The sequence below is a fragment of the Lepidochelys kempii genome, chromosome 2 (genome assembly GCF_965140285.1).
Source record: "Lepidochelys kempii isolate rLepKem1 chromosome 2, rLepKem1.hap1, whole genome shotgun sequence".
NCBI lineage: Eukaryota > Metazoa > Chordata > Testudines > Cheloniidae > Lepidochelys > Lepidochelys kempii.
This window is the reverse complement of record NC_136381.1, coordinates 80,854,298-80,873,346: the sequence shown is the minus strand read 5'-3', so window position 1 is coordinate 80,873,346 and position 19,049 is coordinate 80,854,298. Positions and strand designations below refer to the sequence as shown.

At 41.9% G+C, this 19,049-nt stretch overlaps 1 protein-coding gene across 6 annotated transcripts in view; it reads right to left on the bottom strand.

Annotated features, from left to right (window-relative positions):
* ZNF521 (zinc finger protein 521) overlaps positions 1 to 19,049 on the bottom strand; it is a 269,241-nt gene that overhangs the window by 9,256 nt on the left and 240,936 nt on the right. For 5 of the 6 annotated variants that reach the window (XM_073331350.2, XM_073331352.2, XM_073331354.2 and 2 more), the window contains one exon: positions 17,265 to 17,380. The exons of the other annotated variant lie outside the window; for it this stretch is intronic. In XM_073331350.2, coding sequence (XP_073187451.1) covers positions 17,265 to 17,380 — 116 coding nt within the window. The remainder of the gene's footprint in view (positions 1 to 17,264; positions 17,381 to 19,049) is intronic. 6 annotated transcript variants of the gene reach the window in all.

The window sequence follows — 19,049 nt, the reverse complement described above, 5'->3', positions numbered from 1 at the left end:
GATCAGTGCATAGATTTCAAAACCTAAACTGACTGGTGGGCCTACAATTTAAACTCCTGTTCATAGGTTTCAAAATTCACCCAGTTGAAATGAGTGTGTGTGGGGGGGGGGGGGGGAGAGGGGAGGGGTGAAGCACACACAGCTGTGATTTATATGCAAAGGGCAACCTTTAAAACAATGATTATTTCCAGTTTTTCCAAAAGTGCACATACAAGAATTCCTCTGAACAAAATTACAAGAAACAATAGTTTCTTCGTATGTCAAAGAGAAAAAACACTAACTTGCCTATAGTCCTTTATTATTTAGACCAGGGGTGGGCAAACTTTTTGGCCCAAGGGCCACATCTGGGAATAGAAATTGTATGGCGGGACATGAATGCGCACAGAATTGAGGTTGGGGTGCGGGAGGAGGTGAGGGCTCTGGTTGGGGGTGCGGGCTCTGAGGTGGGGCCAGAAATGAGGAGTTCAGGGTGTGGGAGGGGCTCCGGGCTGGTGGGGGGGGGTGAAGGCTCTGGGGTGGGGCTGGAGAGTCTGGGGTATAGGAGGGTGCTCTGGGCTGGGATCGAGGGGTTTGGCAGGCAGGAGGGGGATCAGGGCTGGGGGCAGGGGTGCGGGAAGGGGTGCAGGCTCCAGCTGGGGATGCGGGCTCTGGGGTGGGGCTGGGGATAAGGGGTTTGAGGTGCAGGAGGGTGCTCCCGCCTGGGATTGAGGGGTTTGGAGGGAGGGAGGGGGATCAGGGCTGGGGCAGGGGCATGGGGAGAGGCTCAGGGGTTCAGGCTCCAGGCAGTGCTTACCTCAAGCGGCTCCCAGAAGCTGCGGCATGTCCCTTCTCCATTGGAGAGCCGGAGGGGAGGCCACTGAAGCGCGTAGGAGCCGGAGCGGGGTCATGCCGCGGCTTCTGCGAGCTGCGTGGAGCAGCCCCCGACCCTGCTCCCCATTTGGAACTCGAGGGCCGGCTTAAAATGGCTAGTGGGCCAGATGTGGCCCACCGGCCGTAGTTTGCCCACCCCAATTTAGACAGATCTATACACACAACAAATCCATAGATCACTGTGTTCACTACACCACTTTGTGTTGTACCTATATGTATTGTGCTTATGGTTATCAGGTGACAAAAAGGAGCTCAAAACTTAGATTCTGCATGTACTATCTTCGAGCATACAGTACCCCCTACACCAACATTTAGCTCATCGAAGGTTATATATCCCCAAAAGATTAACAGAAAAAGGTAAAGTGCAAACAGAGTTTTCACTCAAGTAAAGGTAAATGACACTCAAAGAGGGCCAAAACTTTCAGATGGCAACAATCAGCCTCTAATTTCTCCTGTAAGATGGAACCATCTCCACATTTGCACATGGAAATCAGATCTTTAAGCACTGCGCTAGTCAATATGCATGCACAATGAAGAGGATGTAAAAACATTTCAATGCATAATTTCTGGGCACAAAATAAGGGGACAGACAAAATGTGGCCCATAGTCAATAGTGCCTTAATCTTAAAATATGTGTGGGAGAGAATGAAAAGGTATGGGGAACTGCCTCCCAATGTCAACACAGCTAACACGTCTGCTCATTTGTTTGTCTCCTTGTACCTTTCCCTCAAGAAGCCACTGTCGTAGGAACACGTGCAGGTTTGGTGGTAATGACAGAAGATTCCTGAGCCTATAGGTAGAGATTCCCTCAGCTTCTTCATACTATGACTTCATAACTAGCTAGGTACTACCACCCCTACCTTGGTTACACACTATGATCCATCTACTGATTTCCTTCGCACTTCAAATGAGGGACCAGGTTCCCCTGTGATTCCAGGAATCAAGAGAAATGTAACAGTGGTTTATGTAACATGCCTGTTGCAACTCCACTCATTAGAATACCGGAAACGGCAGATAACGACAATTCAGAGACCTGCCAAGCTGGCAAATATCTGGGAATGAGAGGGTCATGTCCCATGTGTCAAGACTAAAGACAACCTCACCTGGTAGCTGTGTTCCTTCCACTATGACCCAAACAACATTTTATTAAGAAAAGCAATGCTCCTGCTGTACTGGTGACTTTAAGATATTTCAGAATGTAGTCTATCTTCATTAAAAAGTTATCCATTTTCTATACTTTGATAATTACATACACTGCAAAGCTACAAACTCAGAACACATTTACTGACGTGTTACAAGAACAGTAACATTTGATTTCTCTCATTGGGGATCTTGTTTGTAAAACACAGTGTCCTGATCTCTACTGTCTTGGCCCTTGTGTAGATACTTTGTGTAATGCGAGTGTAAAATGCTACCAAAGCAGAATGGTTGAGCTTCACACCCTCTTTGCAGTGTCAATGACTACACAACTGGCGTGGCAGTGAGGAATCAAGCTCCAAATAAATATTACAAGATTTTCCTCTTCTTTTATCAACGCTTTCTTCTCCTCATTACTCCATGAGTGATACAATATTCATCTCAAAATAATTTATATTCCTTGGGTTTGGCTGGCCTTTCTGTTTCCTCTCGCACACTTGGACATTGGCATATTGAGAGTGGGATGTGCTGTTAGCTCCTACCTTTCCCTGAATTTACAGTAGAGAGAAATGCTCCCCCCACTTGTTGGTTTGGTTTATGATGCTACAGTACTGTACTTCTTCACAACTAGTGAATTCATCCCTTTGCAGATGCCAATTTTGTCCCTTATTGCTTGTTGTTATTTTTGGTATAGGCAATCCTCTGATCAAAGTGAAAAGAATCACATTTAGGAGGGAAAATAACTGTAGATACCAATTACACTCAGCAGCCACCCATATGTAGTGCTAAGCTATCTGATATGCAGAATTTTAATTCCTTTACAAAAAAGATGTGCTGTAGCTATGGAGAGACTAATCTGTAACCCTCGCATTCTTATATAATTTGCTCTCCAAGTTAATTTTAATTCATTACAATAAAACTACCTAATTAAAATAACTCTTTAAAGTGAAGTATTAGCTTGATCCCAGAATAAAGACAGAATCTTGTCTATCAGAGGGCGATTCATCATACCACAGCGCACTCTTACACAAATTCAAAGGTAAGCTATAAACAAGTACACACACAGCAATACTGCTATGCATAAAGGGGCAGACAACAGGCGGTCTGCTTTCTAATCAGTCCTCAAAGGAATCTGCCATAAAGAAGTGGCACTTATTCTAATTTAAAGCTCTTACATTTACTTTACCTTGACAAAATGTATAAACGAATAACTTCACTAAACTGACTGGCGCTCCAAACAGAAAAACAAAGTCAACACAAAGATTTGGGCCAAGGGAGAAAGCAGCTTTCCCGAAAAGTTACTATCTCCTATGCTGAGATGAAACATGTTTGGGGGCTACTCTTACTGCCCTTACAGTTCAGCAACATGTCTGCGCAATATCATCAGCAAGATCTGTACCATCACTTCACGGTGGACTGGGTCCTATTGTCACTGCAGTTCTGTTCAGCATTTGAAACATTTTAAGCATCTATATCTTAGCTTTGGGGCCGTCAACTGTAGAAATATATCTGATTGGCATAGTTTGGCTTTCAGCTTTCTTTTAAAATGCTGTTAAGTTGGCAAGAAGATCTATAATGTAAATGACAGCTTTAAAAATATATGTTATTAATGTTAAAGTTCACATTTCTTTTGGTTTCTATTATTTTTGTCTCACATTAGTTGCTAAAAAAATTAAAAATTACACTCTTTCACACACACACATACAAAAAGAAAAATAGAAAAGCAGAAAGCAATAGTAAGGGTTAAACAGAAAGTCTCTTGAATATATGCATAATATTGGAGAACGTTTTGTCATGTCCTAAAACACACCACTTTGTAGAAACTTCTTTTTCGAATCAAAGCAATGCTACAGTAAAACAACTTCAGGCAAAATTCCTTCTAAATTATAATGCTGGTTGTGTCAGAACACACATTACTTCATACTGACATGTCAGCATGTTTCTCCAAACTATCTTTGGGAACACAAGAAAAAGACCAATCTGCAAGTCTGTAAGAAACTTTCAGCTGTTGATAAAAGTATGTGTCACTCACAAATTACAGTCTGCTGTACAGTACAAATTGATCTGTATTGATCCTAATAGTAAATGCTCCTTTTTATCAACATAGCTGTATACATCTGCTAGGATTATGCTCCTAAAAGAACAGTTCAAGCTACTCAAAATTCTCAAGTTTTAATTCAAGAAAGAAAAATCTGGGCCTGGAAGGGTGACTTGGAGTGGAGTAGGTAGACTTGTACTGGGAAAGCACTTATTAATTAAATATAGATCAAACTAAAAGGCCAATATTTTCACACTTGGGTTCCATAAAATCTGGACTGATTTTCAAAGAAACAGACCACCCGCAATTCCCAGTTAAATCAACAGGAGCTTAAGGTGCTGAGCACCTTCAGAAGTTGTTCTGAGTCTTGAAGCATCCAATCCCAAACCAGACCACTTACTTAGGTGATCCAATGTGGTTTTAGGTGCCCAGCTTTAGGCACCAGTGTTTGAAAGTTTGACCACATGGGTTAACTACTGTTTAAACTGGTTGTCTAAAAATCTACAGAATTTACCAGAGACTACTTTATCAGCTTTTTGAACCAACCGATAGAATTCTATAGCAGGGATATAATTTTCTATCAAATTCTACAGGAGAGTCCAAAACCTATATAGAGTGGGGGTGGCACAGAACCAACCAAGTACTCTGGTTGTATGCCACCCAGGCATTCCTGCACACTGAGGGAATCCTTAATTGTCTGGCTAATGCAGCTTTATAGCACTTTTGTGCTGCCAGAGTCCAAGCTGGGGGTTGAGGATCTGGATCTTAATTTTCAAAGTAGTTTGCAAACATTAACTAATTCGTCTTCACAGGTGATGTAAGTAACAATATATAATCACCGCCATCTTCCAGATGTAGAAACAGACATGGGGTCACATTTTCAAAAGTGCATATGCTCAATCCCCAATGTCAGGGCACGCATGCACATAAAGGGAGCTTTTGAAAATTTGGCCCTGAGAGAGGTCAAGTGAGATTTCCAAGGCCACAGTGGGAAATAGTGGCAGAGCAGGAATTAGTAGAGCGCTCTTGGCATCCATTCTGGTGCTAAGTCCACACTGCCTCTCATGGAATATATGGAAACATTTCACTGAATTCAATCAGTGTGCTTCCTCGTACAAAAGTGATTACTGCATGTCATCCCTTATAATCTCTCCTGTAAGATGGACGTTCGCCATGCCTCCTTCCCCAAAATCCCTCCATCAAGAGCTGAAAGGTTACAAGCAAGTTGTGTTCTCATTGTTGAGACTAAAAATGGCTCTGTGTTTTGCTTAGCATTCCTCTGCAGCATGGGCAGTGTGTGCATGTGTGTCTGAAAACAATCCCAATGAAAAGGAGGGAATGAGAGATGCTAAACAATGCTGCACAAAGTTGCAGACTGTTCGGCTACAGGCCAGAAAATGAATCCAATTTTTCATTCTGTCATTATAAATATTTCAGTGCAAATGGTACTGATTTTCTGCAACTGTGGTTAAGCAAAGGGCCTCTGAGTGAATATTAAAAAAAAAGTCAGAGAGGAGAAAAAGAAAAAGAAGAGGGAGGAAGGAAATTTAAGGTTAGCAACCAATTAATTTCTTATTTAAATGTAAAAGATACTGGGAGAAATTCTACAGTGATATATAGTGTGTGACTCAAAGAAGAAGGAAAAAAAAAACATTTACTCTGCTCTTCTTCTGACAGTTTCTCATAAAATATCTGCAGTCCATCTATCTTTTAGTACTCCAGGCTCCTCTGGAGAGCAGAAAATAGTAGTTTAAAGCTCACTTCAGTGCCAGTCTGCGGGAGATTGCTTTCCACAGGACCCCTGCTGATGGAGGCCTAGGGGAAGAGGCCCAGGAGTTATTCAATCAGCCCAAGACTCTGGGGCGGCCGGGGGTCCTTTGAGGGCTGATTATAAAGCTGCCCTCCTGTTGCCTGCCTCGGAACAGAACGAAATGAGCAGCCTCTTGCTGAGCAGATTCTGCAAGAAGGAATTTCACCTGTCATGGAGTTTGTCAGAATTCAGGATTTATCTTGGTGCAAAATTAATAAAATACCAAGTAGGATTTCAGCCTGACTACTCAGCTGTGTCATCTCAAAGTGATCTTTCACCTAAGGAAACCTGGACACTGAGCTACTGAAGTCATTCTTGCCCTACTTTTATTGTGCAGAACGCTATGACTGCATAACAAAACTATTAGCTGTGGATTTTCTGACAATTACACCAAACGTCAAGTGGTGGGTGGGTGCTACTGTCTGAAAGCATGACCTTTCACCTCACTTCTGTGGTTCCAAAACCTCCTGGGAATAAGCTAAGAGTCTGAAATATAAAAAGTCCATTTCTGCAGTTTATAACTCAGTGGGTCCCTTATGGCACCACATCTGTTAAATTCATACACTGGTATTTCAGGCCTGGATTTGATTTATACCTTTAAAAAAAGTACAAACAACAGACTATGTAAGATCAAATATCGTGAAACTCCACAAATTAATCTTGCTGCTGCAAAGAACCATATGCAATTTCACCATACTTTTAGGCATAACACACAGCCTAAAACCCAGCCTAACAGCAAGGGGGCAGATTAATAAAGCATCATCTCAAAGCTCTGTGGTCCAGTTAAGTTCTTCCTAAACTATAGGGTAGTATCAACTCAGTTCTCTTTAGACAGTGTCTTCCACCATAAAACTCTCAATATTTAAGTAAAATTGTGTTAGCTTATGATCTCTGCTCATGTGAATCCCAAATCTCAGGTAGCATAGAAGCAATTAACTTGCAGCCTTCAAGCTGCTTCAGTTCAGAGAGGAAGTCAAGATGAAGAAAATAAAATAGTTGTCTGCACCAGCCAGGTGATGAGTGGGTAAATACTATTCAATGTACAATGTTGCTGGCACCACATATAAGGATGCTCAAATCACAACACTAAAAAGGGAGAGTCACTGTACCAACAACCAGCAGAATAATCACAGATGGGGAACAAATATAACTTTGCCAGTAAACCCTCTACCCTGTCCCTACACTTTTTCATGCAGATTATTCATTTTAGTATTATGGACAGCAAATTTAAGACAGTTCGAGGAGTTTAAAGCAACAGACATCTTTTTATTAATTTGCTAATCAGCATTTTCTAAATTAGAGTTTAAATGAAACTGTAATATATCGCTTCCAGCTCTTTTCCATTTAAATGACAATTCAACATTAATACACATCATAAAGCCACCTTTACCAGACAGTAGTAGTCTGAACAGTTTTAACACCAAGAGATGTCACAGGAAAGCGAGAGAGAAAGAGAGAAAGCACGCAACTGAATGCACAGATGGTGGGAGGGGATGCAGGGTGCTCTCAGCAGGCTACAGTAGAGATGCATTAACTCCACAGAGGGATAAGGGCTTCCCACCAGTATAGTCATGAATTATAACTGAGCATGGGAGTGAGTTCTTAGTGCCTGTCTCACAGCAAATATACTGTTCCATTTTCCTGCACAATCACCTTTCACCTTTACAAACTCAAAGCAAAGCAAAATGCACTGCTAATATGTAATGGTATCACAGTTTCCCAAAATTATATGCCATGTAGCTAAAGAAACAAAGAAAACTAGTAAGTATCCATCATCTAGTCACACAGACAGATATACACCCAGCTCATGTTTAGTCTAGTGTGGGTTTAGTGAGGTAATTCTGCAGCAACATTAGATTCTAACAATGCAGAAACACCTACAGCTGTATGTACAGATGTGCATAACTAGCAGTTTTGGTCCACAGGGAATGAACCACTTTTTACTTTCAGTTTACAGGATGGGGTGGGGTAGCGCTGGTCACCCAGAGCTTTGAACGCAAAGCAAACACCACAAAAATAATCTCAGATTTCTGACCAGTTTTGTGTCAAATCCACCGTATTTTCACATGGTTTCCACCCAAAATCTTAGGTCAGCCCCACTTTGCTCAAAGCATTGTTAACCTGACCCAATTAGCAGGTTGAGACGTAAACCTGAAACCTGTTCCTCCAGGGTTAGGGTTTTGTTATGAATTGCTCCAGTTGTGTTGCCATCTGCATTCAAATCTTTTTGATTAATGCTTGGTATGAAGCAATGTAAAGATGCTGATGTTTTGAAAAGGAGGAAACTCGTCGGAGACAAGATCTCTCTTTACTGTACTTTCCTGGACATGTCCCTTGAGGAATCACTAGCCACACCTTAGGTGTTGTAGTGCTGTTGTTTTTTAACAAACTGCCTGTACCGCTCCGCTCCTTGCAAGGGGGAACCGTCCCCTCCCAAGTTTCCTCCTGCTCAGTGAACTTATCCATGGAAACTACTTGTGATTTTAAGCAGTTTAAGATTTGTAAAGGATTCATTTACCCTGTGTTTCACTTTCGTTTAAAGGCTCAGTGTTCCTGCTCTAAATGACAGCACTGCAAGCACTGCTTTGGAGCACTATTCATCTTGCCTGCCACATCTCAGGCTTCCACACAGAACGCGTCTCTCTCTCCAACAATGGAGCCGCACTCCTTCATAGCTTCAGGGCAGAGGCTGTTAGTAGCTGTAGACTTGCTGCAAATATCACAATAAAGGCTACAAATGTGAATTTCTCTTAAACTACAGGTTCAGCTCTAGAGGTACCTTGCTTTAGCCAACTCCGACAAGAGCAAACAACATATCTTTCTGCACATGCAAGGCAGCCACCCATTTGAAGCTGCTTTCCAAACATTCAGACCTGTCAATGCACCAGCATGTCAGTGAAATGAACACTTTCCTCCCTTTTAGGTCTACAATCAATAGTCACATTTTTTGCTTTCTTCACATTTAACATGCTTAATCTTGGTGGGGCAGAGTCCTCCAGAGCATTGCAGGTGGGGAGGGGGGAACCCCACCAGAGTAATGGCTTGAGGAGATCCGATGCTACAGTGGCTAAGCTCTGCCTCTGCTTCAAGTTTCAGACTACAGATCCCACAGAGCGGCTGAATGAGCAGAATTAAATCTTCTGTCTTTGCTATGTGGGAAGCACGTTTTGCTACACAGTAACCAAATGGGTTCAAGAGCCAGATCCCAAATGGTGGCACGCTCAGTGATGTAATAGCAGCAACACATCCCAGGTTGCTGCAGCCTATAGGGTCAGAACCAGCTGGACAGTGCCTGTACTTTGTCTGTGCTATGCACAGACATGGGAGTCAGACGCAGGTCTGGAATGGGAGAGTTCCAGTGGCTCAGTGGCAGCCTTCTGCCTTCGCTGTGTGGAAAATTGCAGAGCCAGTGGAGAGTGGAGCCAGGAATGATGAGCTTATTCAAGATGTGGAGGGAGGAAGGGAGGGAGGTTTGCAGAACTGGCCAGGAAACTCTTCAGTACACCATTGCTGGATGCTTCATACAGTCACACTGATGGCCATCTGTTGTCAGCTCTGGGCCAGATGAAAGATAATAGAATGGCAGCTATTGGTAGCCAACAGCAGGGCAGTTGTAGGAAGGAATGAGTCCTAGAATGAAGAAGTGGTGCTTCCTGTTTAGCATAGAAAATCAGTCACCGATATCAACTACATTAGCAAGAAATGAATGAATGGACAATTAAGAGAACTGAACTGAGCTACCAGGGAAACTATTCAAATGCAAATAGAGCCCTTATTTCTATCATTTTCTTCCGCTTACTCTGAGAATGTTAACCAACCGATCTGACTAATGGCGGTGTGTACAGTGAAACATTTAGGACACAGATGATAAAACTGATTTTGTGGACAAAACTGAATTCTGTTTTTAATTATTATCTGTGGGTTAGGATATAAATGTACTACTTAGCCCTCTCAATGCACAGCAGACCTCCCACTGGTGTTAGTAGGAGGATTTCACAAGAACTATGATGGTACAACCTGGCTGTTATGTAATAACTGAAATTTCAGTTATTATTCTCATGATTTATTCTCTGATTCATGCCTTATTGTTACCATCAATATCCCTCAGCAGAAAAATATACTCAACTTCATGACCACTACTATTTCTGTCTTTTGTTTCTCTCTCTTTCCCATGCTCCTGTTTCTCTCCTCCCTCTCTGCCTCTTATTCTTTTCTTCTTTTGTCTCTCCGCGTTTTTCTTCCTGCAGCAGTTTACAGTTTTCCTCCATAGGCTTCACTCTTATCCCTTCCCCATCCCATCTGCTAAAATGATTAGCAATGAAGACATTAATGTTGACATATAACGCACCATCATTAGGTTTCAGAGTTAAAACCTGCTAAGTGGTTGGAGAAATAGTGGAGCTTACAACTCTCACAGACATTGTTTCAGACTCCATTTGCAGATTAAAAAAGACAATGCTGGATAGATTAATATTCAGTTAAAGTTAGGAAGACTATCTTTGAAATCACAGGGTCCAGAAACTTTATCTGACATGAAAACTTAGATTCTGCAGAATCTGACCATGTAATCTGGAACATATAAGTACATCAAGTGGAATAGATGCAGCCTATGAGCTAATTGTTTGTCTCCATCAATTTAGGGACATATTTTCAAAAACAGATGCCTAAGTTTTACAAGCAAAACAGACATATGTGGGACAAAGAGGAAATCGTGTGCAGAAAATATATGTGTGTTTATATAATACAGGAAGTTGTACATGCATATATTTATTTGTGCCTATACTTTATCTGTTTTGTAAGAACACATACATATTTTCTGTATGGGTATTCTTTGGGTTACTCCTGGGGGAATTCTGTGCCACTGTGCTTGCACAGAATTCATGTCCCCAGCAGATTTTTTTGCTTTGCTGCACAAAAAGGACTTCTGATGGGGAAGCAAAGGGAAGATGCAAGAGCGGTCATGCACACCTCCCCATCCCCAGCTGCATGGGTACATAATTTGAAGAGCCAGCAGAGAGGTAAATCACTGCGGGGTGGGTGAGTGGGGGAGGACATGACGCAGATGGTGGCTCCTACCCTGCACTAGGCTCAGCTCCTCTTCCCCTGCAAGGAGTAGCTGGGGTCAGGTCAGACCCAGCCCCAGAAATCTCCCTTGGCTGTAGAAAGCTCCCCGCCTCCACCCCTGCTTCCTACTCACATCACTCCTCAACCGCAGAGGGAGGGGTCACTGTCCCCCCTCTGCCCAACCACCGTACATCTGGATGCCCCCTTATCCGGACCTCCTGCCAAGCCTCACCCAGAACCCCCCGCACCTGGACACCCCCCCCAATCGAGCCTCAGCCCCTGCACTGGATCCCTACTGAGCCATTCCCCACTGCACCCAGACTACCCCCTGCTGAGTCCCCCACACTTGAACCCCCACCCCAATGACACCCCCTATGAGGACCACCCCAACGAGCCCCCCGCACCTGCCCCCCCAAACCTCAATCTCCCAGCACCTGGACCCCTCCCACCCCGCTGAGTCTCTCAGATGTGCCCAACCAGCTCCAGCCCCCTGCATCCAGACTCCTGCTGAGCCCCTCTCCCCTGCCTCCGGACCTCCATGCCACTGAGCCCCGACCAGTTGCACCTGGAGCTCCACCCCACAGCACCCAGACCCTCCCACTAACCCCCCATTGTCAGACCCTCCCACCAAACCCCATCCCATCACACCCAGACCCCCTCACTGCTGAGCTCCAACCACCTTCATCTGGCCCCCCTGCAGTGTTCCAGTCCCCGTTCATCTGGAACCCTCCACCAAGCCCCTGTGCATCCAGACCCCCACTCCCCCTGCATCCTGAGCCTCCTCCAAGCTGCCCACATCCAGATTGCCCCACACAGAACCCTCTCACCTGACACCAAGACTTTCCACACTTGGATCATGCTGGGCTGAGCCTGCCTGCCCCACACCTAGATCAGGGGCAAGGGCTGGGCATGCATGTGACACTCTGTCCCTCTCGCTTGCTATCTCGATGAGCCTAGCGCGGGTTGGTTGCAGCCTCATCGCTGAGTCAGCGTCCCAGTGGGGACGGGATCTGCAGGGTGATGGCCTTTGCTTCCCACTACCATGCTGGAGCCTCCACAGTTATTTATTGAGAAATAAAATACACTGAATTTTAAAATATTGTGCACAGAATTTTTAATTTTGGTGTAGAATTCCCCAAGGAGTAGTGGGTGTAATTTAGACATCTATTTTAGAAACTGTAACTAGTATCAGTCCATTTGCCGTTTTCCTACTTCAGCTAATTTGTATTAATTTTTAGGTAAGACTTTCTGAGATTTAGCATGAGATGCTTTACTAAAATTCTGACCTACTACATTCTCCTTGTCCAATAATTTTGCAATTCCATCCAAAAACAATCAAGACTGTCTGAATATCTGTATACGCCAAATGTTTGCCCATCACCATTTTTCAATTGCTTTAGAATGTGACTAATAATACCCCAATATTTGCAATATTCCCTGCAGGAAATGTGTAGGAAATACTGTAAATAGTAAGGTAACATTTCAAATTACCAAAGGAAAAACCAGAAAGTTTTCAAAGGGTGACCACGGTATACATATGTACAAATACGTATATAATAAGACAAGTAAGACTCAGCCCACTTGTTCTAATCTTTCTCAAGCACTGCTTAGTGAAAGCAAAATGGTCACCGTGCACCTGTGACACATCAGGCTTGGTGGATTTTATTGTGTGCTATAAATATTCATGAACTAATGAACTACCGACTGGGAGGGTTTATATTTGAATAGGCCAATCAAAGAAGGTTGGACTCATATGCTCCAAACCTAGAAATTTCTTCTTTAGAAAAGTATTACTGTATGAAAGACTAATATGGCTTAAAACCCCTTAATCCTCATGGGGAAAGAAACATGGAAGGGAATTCAAAGTTTGGTGGGTTTGGAGTTTTTATTTTATTTTTGGTATTTAAACTTTCTCTGACACTGAAGCAAAAGACTTGGAGGAGAAATACTTTGAAAACATTTTCTTAAGTAGCTGAAGTGCGAGTACTTCAGTACTCCCTTGGGTGGGAGGGATAGCTCAGTGGTTTGAGCATTGGCCTGCTAAACCCAGGGTTGTGAGTTCAATCCTTGAGGGGGCCATTTGGGATCTGGGGCAAAAATTGGGGATTGGTCCTGCTTTGAGCAGGGGTTGGACTAGATGACCTCCTGAGGTCCCTTCCAACCCTCATATTCTATGATTCTATACTTCCATTGTATCTCTCTTGAGTCCAAAGCAAAAGTCTGTTTGACTTTTTGGAGAGAAGTTTGCAATGAAAATCAAAGATCGTTCTGTTTTCTCTGGGCAGAAGTTCCAAGCATCAGAAGAGAATGGGACTATATGAGAAGGGACACAGTCCAGAAGGAAAAAAAAATTCTAAAAATACCAAATCCAGCCCCCTGTTAAAAGCAGCTCTACAGTTGAGTTTGTACTCTGAGGCATGCTGAAGAAAAAATAAGAATAATAAACAATAACAATATTTTAAATTTCCATAGCACTCTCTATCCAAAGGCTTCAAAGCACAAACACTAATGTAATTAACAAATCACTACCCTTGTGATATAGGTATTACTATCCCCATTCTACTGATGGAGAAAGTTTGGTACAGGGTGGTTAAGTGACTTGCTCAAGGTCCCACAGAAAGTTAGCACACCTGGTACTAGAACCCAGCTCTCCTGTTTTCCTGTCATCTGCTCTAACAACTTGACTCTGCTTGCCTACAAAAGGCTAAGGCCATCGTTTTCAAATTTGGGGCCTATGTTTTGAAACTTGAGTCCTTATTTAGGTACTTAGCCACAACCTTAATGGGGACTGTGGGTGTTTAACATCTGTGGCAATCAGGTGTTTTTATGTAGGTTCCTAACTTTAGGCACTTATGACTTGATTTTCTGAGGTGCTGAGGACCTACATCTTTCATTGACTTTAACTGCAGGTACTCAGGACCTCTGAAAAACAGGCCGTTAAATTTGGAAACTTTGGCCTAAAGCTTTTAATGTTAATTGGATTTCAGACAGGTTTCCTTTTAAAAACTGACAAGTTATTCCCCACTGCATATTGGCCTATGGGGCCTACAAAGCCAGCATCTGTGCCCCACTCCCTCATCCCTTGATTCTGGGGAACTAGAAAGGTCAGAGATAATCTCTGATTTCATTTTTAAAATAATGCAAAGCCTTTTCTTTGTGAGAACATTCTTGAAAGTGATCTTTTAGATATGCAGGAGCCTGGCCATTGCGCACCCCAAAGATAAGGTCTGAGACCTTGAATTTAACTTGATATTCTATGGGAAGCCCTTGTAGGGAGAAGGGGTCATTTCGATGTGCTCACAGTTGTCAGTGTTGCTGAGTAGATGAGCTGCAGTGTTCTCCACTATCTGGAATTTCCTAAGGTAAATGACATTGCTGTACTGCAGACGCGGGACAGCAGAGGCATGTAAAACTGAGGCCAGGCCATAATCCACGAGTATGGAACAAAGACTCCTAGCCACCTGTTTCTTGCCTTAGTTTCCATACCTGTAAAGTGGGGGTATTTACCCACCCCTTGGGAAAGCTGGGTCAATTAATTAGACAATGTTTGCAAAGTGTTAAATAAATGCTATGATTCCCAGAATGCACACAAAATCCTTTCTGACTGGGCCTAGTGCCCAGGAACCCCAAGTTATTTTGACAATTATCACTTGAAAAACTTACAGACCACAGGACAAGCAACAGTGCTGCACTTCTACTGGAGGCTGGGGCTGGTCTGACCGCACCCCCCCACACACACATTTAAACAATCTAAAATGAGTCAGCTAACCTGCCTCAGAGTGTCCTGTTGCCCATCCACCATCAATAAACCTAGAGCCAACCTTGGGCGGGCCATAGGCATAACACAAAAACCGTGGACACAAATTGGTTACCTTTCTTTGTTGGGGACTAGGAAGCCACAAAAAATTGTTTTGCAAGCCCATCCAAATGGCTAATGCCAGCTAGGCATAATCCAACAGTCCAGCAAAAAACAATGCCAGGGAGGGGAAACTGGCTGAGGTGGGGGGTGGGGAGGGAGGGAAGGGCGGAGGGGGAATCTTTTTAATAGGTTTTATCTCCTTTTATTAATAATACAGCACTGGGCTACAATAATGATAGATTTATCACTTTTCTCATTAATTAAAAGTTCAGTACTGTGGGTGATGGATATAAAAAATGTTAGTTATAGTTATTCAGACAAATATAGTCATATACTCAAATCTCAGGTACTGGAGTTCTTAGGCCGTTAATACTGGGAGGTGTATATACAGCTTTATGACTGTCTAGCTTGCAACTTGTTCGCTCATCTGATGTTCAGATTGATATTTTTAATTTAAAAAATATTAAAAAGTTATTTCTGAAAAATCCAGACTGCATTAAGCATGCGAGTACTATTAAAGTGTTATGTTTTAAATGAATAAATAGTTTTAGTTAAATATTTCTTCAATTTCAATTCATTTTACAAGTGTAAAAATAACAGACAGGCTTTAGGATCCTGTAGAACCCTTAAACCTGTACCAGTTAGTAACCCGGCGGCCTCTTCAAGCATACTGTTCTAAGTCCATAACAGAAGCTTTAGATCTCCTTCCCCTCTAGAGAAATAAAGTATCCCCCAAAAAGTTAAAAACAGGTTCTTCCAGTCACATCAGAGCAACAAAGACTTTTAAAACCTGTTTCTGAACAAAAGAAGAATGCTTTTGGCAGGGGAGGGAGAAGAAAGGTCTGTTGAGATTATTAAAATTAAGGTCTGTGTTTTTCTGTGAAGGCTATAGAAGCTATGCCAGTTATTAGATTAATAATTAGAAAGGCAGCATTGTCCAAGGATGGAAGTGAAGATGGTTTGACCTGGACATGAAGGGAAGAGAGTGCTCGTGTCTGGGGCTAAATCAGAGGCTTTGCCAAAACCAGAACAATGCCACCTTCCCCTATCTGTCCCTAGACTGATTCCAGCAAAAGTTGGGAAACTGAAAATTAAGGCTGACATTCCAGTTTCACACACAGTACGGTTAAACTGTACAGGCACAACCCCCCCTCCCCCCACCACCGTAAAAGAGAAATACAACTTGATAGATCTCAATATCCAATTCTCATACAACATATTGAGGCCCAGTGTAAGCTCTCAAAATCTAATTTCTTTTCCCACATAAGAAATAATTCATACTGTCATCCTGAGTATTAGCATTAAGTTTTAAATACATTAACATTACAATAATTGACATACTAAATGAGCACACACGCCCTCCCTCCCCCCCGCCTCTTATCTCAAACGACAAAGATAAATCTAGCTCTGGTCAAAAGTGAACTAAATTGAGGAGGCTCAGTTAAGCTTCTTACAGACAACAGTCCATGTTATAAAAACTATAAACACCTTCAGTATAGTGCTTTGCACCACACTCTTCAAAAGAAGAACATGCAGAGTAAAAAATAACACTACAGGAGAAATATATTTTCTTTATGTCATCAGCACTGACCCGTTTTAGCAAATGGAGATCCTGGAAGGTTGACTTCCAAACACTCTTCTGATAATATTCAAACGTGAATTAAAATCGTTAATGAATATTTGGTACTCTATTCTTCTGATCTTTCTAAATGTGACAAGTCATTTCAGGAGTACTAGCAATGTAATGATCCTTTCCAAGAGAAAGAGAGCAGCTAAATTAGCATATAACCAGGCATTCTTTGACCGAAACTTGTTTTCAGAAGGTATACAAGATTTATCCCCCCTCCTCCTGTCCTATTCTTCTCCAACAATAAGAGAATTCTACTGACCCTTCAGACAGTGTACAAGAAGTAGAAGACAATGAAATCTTCATATAACTAATTTTATCTGAGGTTTAATATTTATGGGAGGGTGGATTGACTAGCAGCTGGACACGGGTACAGTACGCTACTGCATTCTATAGCTTACTCTTCTTTCATTCCCACCTTCTTATGCTAGCTCTTTCTCGCTGACTGCCAGAAGGAGAAGAACACACAGGCTTCATTTTCATTCTTCTATTCACTGGCTGTTTTGGGTGCTAAATAGGAATGTAAGCTGCTCATTTCTCTCCTTTCCTCCCTTAAAATATCAAGAACACCAATTCTGAAACACTCTTAATCTCCACCAAACTACGCAGCAGGAGTCCAATGGTTGCCCCTACTGTCTAGGTTTAAACTAGCAAGTCAGATGCTCTGTTACTGATAGCTCTTACAAGTGGCATGAAATGCTACTCATGTGAGTTATACACGAGGTTTTTTGTGCTCTCTGTTATTCCTTCCTCTGGCTCCCCCCAACCCATACTGAAGAGCAAGGAATGCAATGAGCCCAGCTACAGAACACATTTGTTCAGTACTGCTACAGCCCATGAATCTTCATGAATATGGTACCTGCAGCTCTGTTTGGAAGAAGAACTTCTGCGGACACTGCGTGCAGTCGTAGATCTTGTCTTCTTGTCCATGGGCTGAGAAAATATGCTGCTGCAATTTGTTTGCTTGAACAAACACTGAAATGTTAAAACAACAGTGAGCTTTTCATTATTTAATTTCACAAGTGGAAAGTCATTTGTAAGCATTTCGCCATTAATGCACAGTAGTTCCAAGAGGTAGAATTAAGCTGGTACACTGTAATTTCACATTATACTGTTGCACTAATAGGCGCAACCAACACTATTCATCTACACAGTGAGGTCCCAATTTTTTTTAAAAGGCATTGTACTAAATGTCTGGCAAAGAGACCCCCCCAGAACAATCAATATAGTTCAAATATAAAGATTTAGAAATGCCATTTTCTCTTACAAATTATTTTAAAATGAACTGAAGGTCACCAAGCATACTATCTTGAAAATGAACACACATGAAACTTATTTCCTAGCAACCAACAGGTCTGGAAAGCGTAGGTTCCAAAGCCCCGCTTACTGTATTTGCCTAAAGTTAAAGCTAACAAACAGCTCTGTATTTAAATGTGTTAATGCTAAAAATTATATCCCACAGCTACAGTGTGGCAATGTCTATGAATGTGAAACAGAACTGCAGGTAAATTCTCTTTGGATACTTTAAGATCAACTCTGCCTACACACTGAATGCAAGGGTTTCAATAATATAAACATGTTCAATTTTAATGACTACAAAACAAGGCCCTAAGACTGTGTAACAGTTTACCTAGGAGACATACTATTAATAATTAAATTGTATATGCCAGAGGCAGTGTTTGGGTTGGCAGCACTGACTTCTGATGGATGCCTGGTGCACTGTGACCTAAAAAAGTTTGCATCTACAATATTAATCTGTATAGGCAGAAAAAGGATTTATTAAAGATGCTGGCATTTGACTTTGACTCCACTCCTAATCATTAAAATTATTCTAATTGCAAGGCAACAAAAAATATTAGAATATTGTTCTTGTGAGTCATACATTTTAATCACATTTCTCATTACCTTAAAAAAACTGCTAAGATTCCATTTTCCATATAAAACGTATATTGGTGATTTTTAGTTCTTGTTAATATTCTAGCAAGACATACTGAAATAATTTAATAGCACATTGCTAAAAAACCACCATTGTTTACGATTAATGCTCTGTGTCTATTTACCCCATCAGCGAAAAGGAAAAAAGGTTTCACACAGATTGGAATTGACTTATCTCCATACTCCTTAACACATTTTCCAAGGCTACTGGCTCAAACATTAAAAGATTATTTTTTTTATCAGGGATCTTGCTCACGTGGCGAATCACCAGTGGAGACCCTTTACAGATGCTAGTTTGTATACTGCATAAAACACCCCCCAAACTTGTTGTCGTTAAACTCTTGGAATCCTTAAACACACAATATTAGAGTAAAAGAAAATCAACTCTTTACATATGTGTACACAAAGCCAAGGAAAAAACCCCCATACAATCAATAATAAAACCAAAAGACAAAGAACTACCTCACTGAAAGAATTATTGAACGCAGATGCCTAACAGGCAAACTGTTGAAGGCAGAACTATACACAGACTCAGACAGGACTATGGCAAGCTGTGCAGTGAAAATGAACTATATGTTTTTAAATTGTATAATTCAACAAGAATATGTAACCTGAATAAAGTGAGGTAATAATCAGTGCCAGCCACTCTATCTGCAAGAAGAAAAATTCAACTTTAATTTTCTTTTGCAGGGTGTACTTAAGTTTTATT